This window comes from Aedes aegypti, chromosome 2, assembly GCF_002204515.2.
Source record: "Aedes aegypti strain LVP_AGWG chromosome 2, AaegL5.0 Primary Assembly, whole genome shotgun sequence".
NCBI lineage: Eukaryota > Metazoa > Arthropoda > Insecta > Diptera > Culicidae > Aedes > Aedes aegypti.
Window position 1 is genome coordinate 218,174,953 of NC_035108.1, and position 13,596 is coordinate 218,188,548.

Below are 13,596 nucleotides of genomic sequence, written 5' to 3' on the forward strand. Positions count from 1 at the left end.
CTAAACTAATCAATGTGTATTTTGCTGGTATTTTTTAGTAAAACTCAATTAAACTCGTTTTCCAAAACTGCAGAAAAATTTAAAATCCATTTGTATTTGGCGAAATTACAGCGATTTGAATTTGGGGTCAATATGAGCCCAAGATATAAACAACGTACTATTTTCATGAAAATTACTATAGATATCTATTTTTCAAGATAATCAGAACAAAATCCTTCCGCAAATCAAAAAACTCACGGAAACTCACAAACATGTGAAAAAAAAATCACAAATCAGTTCACTAACAAAAAAGTAACAGCCTCGTCAAAGTGCTCTGGGGTCATATGACCCCAAATACAGACAAAGGGTTAATAATTATCGCAGCAAGACTTTCTCAAGAGTCCAGTATTGCATTCAAAGATTATTACAAGAGCTCATCTGGAATTTCTACAGGAGTTTCATCGGAGACTACTTTAAGATTTCCTTTGGAAACATCTCCCGGATTTTTACAGAAGTTTCTGTAATAGTTTGCATTAATTTCCTTTGCTAACTTTCTGGAGACGTAAGGCCTGTTCATTTAAGAAAGTGGACACGTGTTTTTTACAGTAAACTGTTTATTTTCGAACAAATTCATGAGTTTACCTAAAATACATGGAAATCAACGTAATTTCGACTAAATTCACATAAATTTGAACATTTATTGAGCATTGCTGGAGAATGCTCTTACTTTTCTCATGATACCTTCCATAAGGTTCTGCACAACTTTTTTCGGAACCTTTCGTTGTGCTGCTGTTCGTTGTGACCACATTTTATTGAAAAAATCGATGGAGCTTGCTTCTCTTCCATCCTTCTTAAGATGTCGTTTGATTATTGCCCAATATGTTTCAATGGGGCGTAGTTCTGAGCAATTTGATGGATTCGATCATTTTTCTACAAATTCGACTTTTTCCTTCTTGAGCATCTCCAAAGTAGCTGAAGCATAGTGAGCCGATGCTAAGTCTGGCAAAAACAATGGAGGCATGGTATGCTTTCAGTAGATGGGCAGAAGCAACTTTTTAATGCATTCAGTTCTGTAATTTTCGCTGTTGATTGAACCCGTCGTGAAATATGTAGTTTTTTCACACTGCAGGAGCAAATTGCTTGCCATACCAAATCATTTTTCCCAAATTTTTCTGTTGGGATGTATCGTACGTCGTCAGGAATATCTGTTTTGGCCAAAGCGTTGAAAAAATTCAATGTGGACACTTCGCGATTTTAGCCAAATCTCGGAACGACAGTTTTTCTGTACACCATTTGTGCAGAAAAAAAAATGCGAGTTGCCATGTCAATTCGACCCATCGCTTGGAATTTATAATTTTTTTTATGTCAACTTTTGTCTGCTGTCAAAATAAACACTTGGGTACACACTGAAACAAAATTTTATTTGTTTTTATGGAATTTTCACACCAAAATGTTAATATTTAGGTGTCCACTTACTTAAATGAACAGTCCTTATCTGAGGGCTTTCTTGGAAAATGTATTAAAGAACTTCTTGAGGAATTCGTGTCCTTGGAAGAATCCTCCAGAGCAATTTCTAGAGGTATGCTTCGAGAAATTCTTTGCTGGGATCTCAAATAAATACTGAACAACAATTTTGAAGAAAATCATAATAAACTTCTAGAGGAAACCTTGAAGGTATCTCTGGCGAAATTACTGGCTGAGCTTTTAAAGATGTCCTGTACGAAAATTTTAGTTTTGGGTTTGTCCTTAGAAACACTCAAGTTTGAATTCTTGGAGGTATCTTTGAAATTCTTGATGAAATTCCTCACGAAGCTCGAAAAAAATCTCAAAACTCAATGAACTGAATGCGAAAATCTTCGAAATAATAATATCTGGAGAAAACTTTAGTATGTTTAGTGGAATGTTTGTTCAGATTTTATGTTATGTTATGATTTTATGATAGTCCTTTTATTTGCTGGTAACACATTTTCATTGTGACAACGTTGCCTCTATGTATTTTTCAAACAAACTATGGATTGTTCGTCAATACAAGTGCCGACAGGAACCCTTACTCATGTTTCATATAATTTTACACACACTTTTCTTTTTTCTTCATTACTAAAATAACCTTTGAATAGTTCGACATTATAAATATTGACGTACTAGTTTTAAGTAAAAGCTGTACTTCTGTTCCTTATATATGGATCGCATAACCGACCAAAGATGACTCCCAGAACTTTTTCCTCCCTCACTAATAAACACCCTTCCCGTGATGATTGTGGAGATGCAGAGGTCTTCTCGGTCTCTAGAAGCAACATCATTCCACACTAACATTCCTTCTCCATCTCAACTGACTGTAAGGCTCCGTTATTGATGAGAACTGCTAAAATTGCACTTCGAGAATAAGAGGAAAATTCCATCCCTTATTCATTTGTATCGAAGTGTCATCCTTACCAGTTCCGTTCAATGACGGAGTAGCAACCATTGACATGTGCAGTCAACCTATGATATGCTAGACGGTGTTCAAGAAGGATTCAATTCAAAGGGTTCCACAAAAACTGAAAGCATGTGTCCACAGAGAACTAGGGGAAAAGTAGTACCTGTACCTATTTTCGGATTTTCATACAAAGCAGGCTAAAATTGTATGGATGGGTCGAAAAATAGTGCTGGGTCGAAAATAGGTGCTTTTCCCCTAAAAACGAATCAATAGACACAAAAAGTAGCTCTGAAAAGTGCTGTTTTTGTAGCATTGCAATATGCTGTTTCATTGTTGTTGGTTTCAGCTAGTCTCAAAACTTCCGCTTCCGTCATCATGAAATATTGTTGTGTACCAAATGCACTAACCTTTTTTTCAGTTTTTGGTCATTATTTAAGCTGATACAAATATTAATTTTCTTTTATGTCACCCCCCCCCCTTCGAAAATCCGAAAATTTTTGAAGGGGAGAAAAAAAAGATTCATCATTTTTTTGACATCAGTTAGGTTTTTTCAATTTACAAAGTAAAAAACAAGTAAAATAATGATCCAGAGGATGATTAAAAACAGTTTAACAACTATCATTAAAAATAAAAATTTCGAAAAAATAACTTTTTTTCATTTTTATTTTTTTGTTCCTTATTTATTTTTATCCCCCCCCCCCCCTCGTACCTTCCAAAAGGTCTCGGACATAAAAGAAATTTAATATTTGTATCAGCCTTAGAGTAAGGTGGGGCAAAAGTTCGACCTTAGTGGTATAATCAAAGTTTCCAGGAAAACAATAGCAGTTAAAACAAAACAAATACCCTACAGTGAACCTTCAACATATTGGCTGTAATTTTGCTGAACAAACTTGTGTCAAAATATTTACCATTTTTTTGTTATAACAGTTTTAAAATTGATTGTCTTATTCGAACTTTTGCCCCACCGGTGGGGCAAGAGTTCGAATCTAGTGTGGGGCAAAAGTTCGCTGGCTAAAACACAAAATATCGATCCTTTTATGACAGGCATACTTTACACCAGCCGTAAACTTGAGCTTGCCGTAAAATACACACTAAATTTTCATCAAAAAATTGCCCAAAACCGGGTTAATTGTAATATACTCAAAAATAGCAGTTTTTCGCAAAACAAAGTGGAAATGTAAATTTTTGGTGACAATTTTCACATGATCAGACAAATTTAACTAAATTTGAAGATAATATGTAGATTTAAGGCAACTTGCAAATTTTTCCGTGATTTTATACATGGGTCGAACTTTTGCCCCGCTGATTCGAACTTTTGCCCCACTATGGGCCAAAAATTGTTTTCAAGCAATTATGCAAAAACTAAGACACCTCAAACCAACCTTATGATAGGCCTAGAAACGCCCTCACATAAAATATTGGAAAAGATATTATCTTCAATTGGTTCCATGCAACGAAAGCTTGACCAAAAATTACAATATTACCGTCGAAAAACAACAAATCGCCATAACTTTTCCAACTCTCAATCGATTTTTATGATATTTGGAGTGAAAGTCTCTTACTTGAATAGCATTCGAACCACCATGACATTTATAAGATTTGTTTTGAATTGAGCTAGAAATCTCAAAAAGAAACTCTTACCCCACTCGAACTTTTGCCCCACTTTACTCTATTTGAGTCTAAAAAAAATCAACTCTGAAGCAAAAGTAGAACTCACATCTCGAATATAATATTCTGGAACACAGTATAGGGGTATACATTAGGTATACAGTATTGGACAAGACATATGTAACTTTTTCGACTCGTGGTTGGAAAAATTGTTCAAAAATATATGTTAAAATTCAAGTTATTTCTGATGTTCTACGAAAATTTCTCTATAAATAACTGAGATCTAGCTTACCAAAGTTGGTCATTTTGTATGGAAAATCGAAAAAGTTACAAATGTTTTGTCCAATACTGTAGGTACAATAAAACAAATTGTTAATTTTCCAAGTATTTTGTTTTGAATGTAAGTATCAATACATTACTACATTGTTGTAGCTTATTTTAATGAAATTGATTGTGTGTTAAATCAATATTTCAGAAAGTCGTCATTCACAAACCATTCGATAGTGCACTCAAAATTGTCAAGGTGAGCGGACATTCCATCCAGTTACCCACGGTCCACAACACAACCTTGACCAAATTACGTTATTATCTTCGGAACGCTTTAAGCAATCAGAGTTCTCATCCGTTTTTGTTATTTCTACATGTGCCATATTTTTCGAAGTCCCCTTGACTTGTCCGCATTACGTCCGTTTGAATGGAATCGCCGGACTGTTTACCACAGAGGCTAACCAACCATCAGGTATCAGGTGGTAAACGTGCAGCGTTCGATTGGTTAATGGTTATTTTTAATTAGCTTTAAACTGGTGCAACCAAGCGCAGTGATGCGAATTACAAGGATAATATAAATTAAACGAATTCCGGTCATTATACCATACCAGGTATCATTCGTGAAACTCAATGTTCATTACTGATGGCTTCGTCTGCTAACGTGTAGGGGATATTGTTTTGCACTCTTCTCTCCACTAAAATTTAGTTACTTCGTGATTGGTTTGCGTTTTTGCTTCTTACCAAACACCTTTTCATTGGCATTATCTACCAGTATTGATCTGCTTTTTTTCGCTAACAAAATGAGTACATTGGATTCCACCTAGTATACGAGTGATACAACTTGTTTTTCGAAGCTGTGCACCACAATGGGGTTTGCAATAGAGTAGCTCGTGACGACTAATTTATAGCAACGTTTCTTGATGATTCCCATGATACACCATTGTTAAATTTTTACATAAACGCATCGAACATTTTCGATTTAATGTCTTAAGAAAATGAGTTAATGAAAACATTTACAAGTGTAACATGTAATTTAGGCTAAATTCGCAAGAGAAATTTTTAGTGTTGCCTTTTTACAAGTTGCTTCAAACTGTATGCTATATTTTAGTTTGTTAGTTCAGTGAATTCATTGCTTTGTTATTTTTATTGCAATTCTCAAAAATTAATTAAAACATTCTCTTTCTTATCTTTTCAGCAAAACCAATATCATTTGTGCATATCAAACTAGGAGGATACGCTCCAGGAATCAAATTTCAGTGCTTGCACGTCGGTGAAGCTTAATCTGTGGGAGTCTTTCCGCGCGTTAGAAAAATAGAAGACCAGCTGTGCAGTGAATGAAAATCGAAGAGAAAGTGTGAAAACAAACATACGTCTTTTTCGATGGCTTTCGGCCGTTAGTGCTAGCGCGGGAAGGAAGTGTACGGTGGATAATGAGTGGTAAAAGCACCTCCAAGAATAGGTGAACGGGCCGAAGAAGATGGAAAATGTCGATAGTTTCCTATCTTGTCTTATTGAAATCGTTGTTTGCGACGCGAGCGTGAAAAAGTAGGGCTATAATCGATTTTTCACGGTATATTTATCCGCTTTCCTAAGAGAAGAGTGTGCATAACATACAGCAGGGCTCCGCCATTGAAGTGGCTTCGACCCTGAGAAGACTGTTTTTGATCGCCTTTTCGGTAGCGGGCAATATATTCCCCAAGTATTAGAGCATACATAAACAAACACACACATACACGTTAAAACATGGATATCGGAATGGAGCGCAACGAGGGAGGCGCCACAATTGGCACCCTTTTCCAGCACATTGTCAACGACATGAAGGTAAGTGGGCCTGTTTTGTGAATTGCGCTGATTTTCCATACTCTTGTGTTATCAAAGCAGAAAGTAAAAATATACTTGTGAAGTGATGTGAAGTCGTCTAAATTTTTGAACATTTCCTTTGCTCTGCACTAAGGAACGAAATTTCAATTACGATTACGTTGTCAGAGTTTCTCAACCAAGTGTCGAAGCCTGGATTAACAAAACGAAATGAATATTACGCAATCCAATCTAATCCGAATGGTTTTTAAATTAAGCTTATGAGTTATTGGGTCATCATGTGACTTGGTAGCTTAGTTGGTAAAGCACTCGTCTAGCTTACAAGAATCTTAGGTTCGAATCCTACCTGAGCACGTGTATTTTTTTAATTATAATAATGATTTATTCATCTTCACCACACGTAGACGTAATATGCCAATTAATTTATTTTAGGTTTTATGATTGTTCAATGATCCTTTTCAATATGGTTTGACTTAGAATTGTATCCTTCGTCATCATCTGTTAACAGTGTCAATCAATTTATCTGTACATTTGCTGAAGATTGAAATTCAAAATTAGACTAAGGGAGCTTTTTCGTTTCATGCCATATTTATGTCGAATAAAAACGCATACATCATTTTATCCGGACAAACAGTCAGTTTGAACGACTATATGCATGAGTTGACGTAAACACCTGACCACTGTCATAGCAACCTGGTTCATACGCTAAAGTATCCGAACAAGCAGAAGCCAACCCGTGTGTCTGTTCGGATAATTTGGTGTATGTGATCATTCCAATCCGTTTTTCTTTTATGATTCAAATATTTTCGAACAAATAAGCACTGTTCGCATGTGTATCATTAGGTAAGGAATGCATACGAATGAAAATATGCATTTTGGTTATATTGGCCCTTACGTCGACTTTGCGAACATGAGCAGTACAGTAGAGGTAATTTACGGTTTCTGTAGTAACAATCGTTGGTTTCTTTGTGAGATTTTTGGAAGATTCCACTTACAACTTGTGCCGATTTCTTGTGAGATATTTGAGAATGTTTGACTGGAAATATTAAGCAGATTCAAAGCAGACATCATGTAGTCCTTATGAGATCTGACGAAATGTTGTATTTGCAGATTTATAGCGAATTCTTCCAGTCATTTGCCTCGAATTTTCTGTGAGATTCCTAATAATTTCATGGCAAAATGTCCGATGAATGAATAATCGGCAAGGTACTTTAGATCAATGATCTTTTGCCGTAATGACTATACGTGCCTTACTGACTTATACTCCCAAAGCGTGTCACGGACCGCAATGTACATATGCAATAAAGTAATTTCAAAAGCTTTCGACGGTACCTCAAAAAGCCCAGTTTCCAATAATATGAGGGTCTTCAGGTTTTGGGGCATAGAATCATTACTGATACTTGAGAGTGTTCAGACCTAACAAAATGTATGGCTATAAACAATCCGGAATCTTTTTAAAAGATCAACATTCGAATTAAACTAAATTTTCAATATCTCATTCTCAAATCACTACCAAATAAAATATCAACACGTTGTTTTTTTTTGGCATGGAAACACTCGATCGCAGAGAACCCTCATATAACCTTCGATATAACCCTCACACAAAATTCCACTTCAACAGGTATTAAATTTTTGAAGCTAATTTACGAGAAAAAACTAATTTCAACAAAACTTCAATGTCATAAAAAACCCATGAAAATAAGAAGCCAAAAAAACTTCTGAAGTTATTCAAAGTTTTAAGATTTTGATTAAGCTTCAGACTACCTCAGCTATTAAAATTTTGAAAAGCTTTAGACTACCCAGGTTTCAATATGTCATGAGATTTACAAATTTACAGACTCGAACAATATTTTAAAGTCTTGAGTAAACAAAAAAAAAGTCAGATATGGATTCAGTTGTTTTTCTCAAATGTTCAATAAAGATCATACTACTAAAAAAATGTTGAAAGACTGTAAGGTGTACCCGAACATTCTGGTTACGTCGCACTTATAATTAAAACCAGCTCGCGGGCCGCACAAAACCTCGCAAAGGGCCGCAGATCGATGACTGCTTCAAATATTTTTGGGCAGCTTTTTGTTAAATTCTCGACGACCTTCTCGGCAAAATCTTTGATGAAGTGATTGGGTATACCTGTCTGAAATTCTTTCAAAAATCAAACAGGTCCAACGACAGCATAATTCTCTCACGGTGCCCCGACCGACCGTTATTATGAAAATAAAATGTCCAGCAAATCTGAGAACAAGGCTCGATTCCTAAGGTCATCCTAAACCACTGGGCCAATTAAAAATCAGAGGGGGTTGTGTACAAGACACGACCGCATGACGTTAACTACGCCAAGTGATATTTTGCATTTGAATTTTAGTCGATTTTCATAGTGGCAGCCTTCCTTTAGTTCAAACTCTCGTGACGGTCCCAACATTTTAGATTTTTAATTGACACCCAGTATATTGCCGTCAAGCTAAACAAATATTCAGCAGGGAACCAGGGAGAGGCCGTCGCCTCCGTGGAAGGCCGCGCACCAGATGGCTTTTTGCAGTTGAGGAGGATTTAAGGTCGCTTAACGTTCAGGGCGACTGGAAGCGATTGGCCCAGGACCGGGTCCAATGGAGAAGGCTTCTTCGTTCGGCGTAGATTCAACGCATGGCAAGGAATTGTTGCCCATCAAGCAAGCAAGCAAGCATATTGCCGTAAGATGTAGTTAACATCAAAAGAAGAATGAGCGAAGAAGCTGAAAATGGTCTACTTTTAAAGTGCGCTTCCCAACCCAAAAGAATCGTGGAAGACAATATGAACGAGTTGATGATGATGATGGTCCCGCCATATAAAGTTTGGTTGCGTAAGAAAGGGGTCGACATTTTCCCAATGTTCGACAGTCTATCGTCAAAAATCAAAAGTTTTCTATCGACTTTCTGAAACATGATTTACGTTTTGAATATCTCAGTAAAGGATTAACATGGATTAACAGTAAATGATTATCTAGGGCCGGTAGCATGTTTCTTATTAGAGAATTGGTATTTATTGTTATCCAAGTCTCTAAAAAGTCTCTATTTTTGATGGAAGGTCTCTGAAGTCTCTATTGTAACCAAAATGGTCTCTATAGTCTCTTCTTTCTTGCTTGCAGATGATTATAATGCAACATTTTTTCCAATATTTCTCAGGAACAGCTTCTGGAATTAGCGTAGAGGTTTCTCCATGGATTTCATCAAAAATACTATCAAGAACTAAGACAGGGTTCTCGCGGGAAATTCTTCAAGAAATTCTTCTATCAATTCTTTCAGTAATTTTTCAAAGGATGTTTAAAGGAATTTCTCCAGAATTTGCTTAAGGAAATCCTTGAGCACTTCAACGTAGCTACCTACAGTATTTTTTTCAGATATTAGTTAGAATAATTTTCCATAGACAATTCTAGGACTTCCTCCACTAACTTTTCAGATTCTATAGTCATTACTGTAAGGGATCTTCCAAAGATTTTCACAAAAAAAATTCAAGTATACCCGCAAAGGTTAATTTTAGATTAAGAGTTGCTGGTAAAATTCGTTCGAGGATTTTTTTCAAGAAACCCGACAAGAATTTCTACGCCATTTCATCTACGGTTATTCCAAAGAATTGCTCCTAAAATTTCTCGACGGGTTATCCGAGTGAATATATTAAAAACATTTCAAACAATTTCTTAAATTCGACCTGTGTTTCATTATTGAGTTTCCCTAGACTTTTTTCTAAGCATTTTTCCAGCATTTTATCCAAGGATTAGTGGAAATCTTTCAAACTTTTTTCTATGAATTACTCAAAAAATTCCCATGGAATATTCAAAAGTTCATTCAAGGCTCTACAACAGTTAATACTACCGCATTTTTTCAAGAAATCTCCCGATCATTCCTACACTTTTTTTTAGGAATTTCGTTCTATGTTTTTCCAGGACTTCCTCCACAAATTCCTGCGGGATATTATGCAGAGATTCAATTGATTTTTTTAAATTATCTTAGCATAATCTACAAAATCTTGTTAAATTTCCTCAAGTTTGAGTTCTTCTTGTTCTTCTATCCTTATTCATCAAGGGTGGCTTAAGAGCTTACACAAGTTTTAACAGATGCGACCCTAAGATTTACTTCAGGAATACTTCACGATTTTCTTTTAAATCTTAAAGAAATTCTGAAGGACAGTTTTGTAGAAAATCCTGAGAAATCCTTGGAGACATCTGGAGACATTTTTGGTTGAACTTTCCAACACGATTTAAACGGGAATCTTGAAGCATGTCCTAGAAAAATCGATGGAAGAATCCCCGGATTTAACTCTAGAGGACTAAGGGCTTTATTGAAAAAAAAAATAGAAATAATCTATGAAGGAATTCCTGTTGGAATCCCTGAGGTATTGTTTGTAGTATTTTTTGGAAAAATCCAGGTTTTATATCAAGATATGCAAAACAATTTTTTTTTTTGAGAAATTCCTTAGGAAAATTCTTAGAGAGATTTCATAATCACTTGCATGCGTTAAAAAATGTCTTGAAGTGTATGAATTGCTATTAAATTGAAAACATTTTAAATGATGATAATAAATCTTCGAGCTGTTTAGTGGAATACCTATAAGTAGATGAAAAAAACGAATTTAGTACTATACCATTTCATTCCACTAGAGTTAACTCTAGTGGAATTAAATGGTATAGTTCTTAATTCGGTTTTCTCATCTACTAACATTTCAAAATTTGTTATCATTTTGTTGTAGCCATTCAAAATTAGATTCCTTGAACTTAGAATTATTTTGTGATTCCTGGAAAAACCTGGAAATATCAGGGAATTTGATTTCGGTAAACGAGAAGACACCCTGTGGAAATCTACTGATAAATGGCTGAGTTATTACCATTCAAAATCTTACATAATTTCGTGACGGTCGCAACATTTTAGATTTTCAATTGACACCCAGTATATTGCCGTAAGACGTAGTTAACGTCAAAAAAAAATCCCTAGGAGGAATCTCGAGAAATCTTGTTTTGAAGTTTTTGTTTGAAAAGTTCAATATAATCCATATTGAAAATATCGTAAAAGCACTGGAAAACCCTACTTAAACGCTTAAAAAAGTAGGGCTAACTGTCATCAACTAGAGTATAACTGTTATCGTTGTTATAATTAGAAATATTCACAGCGGACTTAACTTACCAGAGTAGCTTAAGTATGTTTCACATGGCTTAAATCGGTAAGCTTAGTTCAATATAATAAAATCTAAGAAATAAATTTCAATATAATATTGATGTTATGTTCGATATACGTGAAACATTGAATGCTGAATATAATTAATTTACAGCTTATTTTTCGACTTTCACACCAAGTGACCAGCCCACTGAAGTCTGCCGTAATCATTTTGCTTAATAAAATTTGCTTTTTTGTACATCTGGTACTGCTCTTGATATTTACGTCTAGTTTTTCACCGAGTATTGCCTTCAGCACTTTACGTAACAATTATCCTATTCTACAATTTCAGCAACAATAGAATTTTAACTACACAGAAAACATGATTGTCATATGTCACAAGTCTTCGAAGGTTAACAAAGTCTTTAACTACCGTCGTGCGGGGTGACATTGGTCCATAAGGGTGACTTTGGGCCAATATTTTTACAGCAAGCTAATGCCAGAATAATGAAAACAATGTGTCAAGCTTCAAAACACGTTACAAATAGCCAATAGATGGTCGTAGATTAGTATTTTGGCATACCTACTAGCCATGAGAAGCATTGAAAGAGGCGGTCAAAGTCACCCCCTAGGCCCAATGTCACCCCGCACGGCGGTACTTAAAATTAATCCCCAATAAGTACGATTTATCTATAAACATAACAAGGACTTCCATTTTCCATACCTGTAACTATTTACTTCGATTTAATAGAAGAATTGTAGGGGATGTGCCTCCTTATTTTTGTTAAATAACATGAGATGAAAAGGAGATGAGTTTCCGAATTTCCTGTTCAATATTGCGTTTTATCGCATATACTCCTTGATTTTTCAGACGATAACTTTATTGGAATCGATCGCAGTACAGTAGATCAGGGTTTCAAAAGTTTAAAGAGGGACAACTAGGATAAGCTTGTAATGCCATTTACTCTAACCAAACGTATACGGTCGCATATAGAGAAAGAAGCAGGTTCAGTTGTGTTGATGCTGAAGCAGTGCTTGATGTAGTTGAAGCTGTTAAAGAGCCATAAAACACTTGTGACGTGTGATAATGATGTTTTCCGTGTAATGTCTGGCTACGAATATCTTCTTTTATGGATTACGCAGCCAGCTTAGGCACCCGCAACTTGCAAAGAGAAACGACATTTTTATACTGTTGCTTGATAAAAGCTAAACTTTGCCAAAATACCTAGCGATCCTGTATCGTACAACACTGAACATTGTTTCGAGAAGTAAAACAGTTTTCAATAATAATGCAAAGATCAACGATAAATGCAAGCATGCTCAAATGAAACATCATTGCAAATAGCTTTGTATAAAACGCTGATTCTTAGCTCTCTAACCACATTTATTTGGAACAGGAGCAAAGACTATTAAGCGAACAAAATTCGGCAAACTTCGATGAGCTGAGTGCGAATGCCGGAATAAAATATTGCATCAATCAGGTGGAGGTCAGCGGCCCCGTGGAAGCCATCCGCGTATGATCAGGTATTAGAAGGCCGGCTCCAAAGGCACAATCCCCACCAGTTGGAAGATTTGTGCCATAACCAAATCATTCCAGATTTGAAACAAACGTTTGATACTTGCTTTAATCGACAATAACAGTAATCACATGGCTTCTTCTAATTATTGTTGTGCTACATTTGTTCTAAGATCCCTTTTTTGCCAAATAAAAACATTGTTAATTTATTTGTTTTACCTTTCAATCGTTTCAACATAGAAAACAACAATCAATTAACTCAAACCAGTGAACTATTGAAAAATAAACATACTTAAGCTACTCTGGTGAATTAGGTCAATTGTAAATATTTCTTATTATAATAACGGTAACAATTGTATACAAGTTTAGAACAGTTTGGCTAACCTTTTGAACGTTTTTGTAGTTTTTTTTCAATGCTATTGCGTAATTTTAATATGGTTTATATTGAATTTTTTTGTCAAATACTTCAAATCAAGATTTCTCGAGATTCCTCCTAGAGATTTTTTTATTGGCCCAGTGGTGCAGAATAACCTCAGGAATCGAGCCCTGTACTCAGATTTGATGGACAATTGTTTATCATAATAACGGTCAGTCGGGGCACCTACTAGTTTTAATCCCATATTTATGAAACTGCAATCGTATTGCTAACTAATTAGTTTTCCTATAATCAACAATCTCACAATCAAAAAAATTTACAGTGTTAGTAAAGTTTTTAATGATGAAAAAAATTTTATGTATTTTAAGATACTGCTTTAAAAAAGGGAATCTCGGAAAAGTTCGGGAATCAAAACACTTAATTTGAATGGACATCCTGCATCCATGCAAAATTTTATGTATTTTAAGATACTGCTTTAAAAAAGGGAATCTCGGAA

The 13,596-nt window shown here is 35.3% G+C and overlaps 1 protein-coding gene across 9 annotated transcripts in view; it reads left to right on the forward strand.

The window, feature by feature from the left end:
• Positions 1 to 13,596, forward strand: part of LOC5575624 (putative uncharacterized protein DDB_G0277255) — a 221,699-nt gene that overhangs the window by 30,054 nt on the left and 178,049 nt on the right. For all 9 annotated transcript variants that reach the window (XR_002500320.1, XM_021844010.1, XM_021844008.1 and 6 more), the window contains exon 2: positions 5,466 to 6,091. Coding sequence is in view for 8 of the 9 variants with exons in the window: in XM_021844010.1 (XP_021699702.1) it covers positions 6,014 to 6,091 (78 nt within the window). In the remaining variant the exon portion in view is untranslated. The remainder of the gene's footprint in view (positions 1 to 5,465; positions 6,092 to 13,596) is intronic.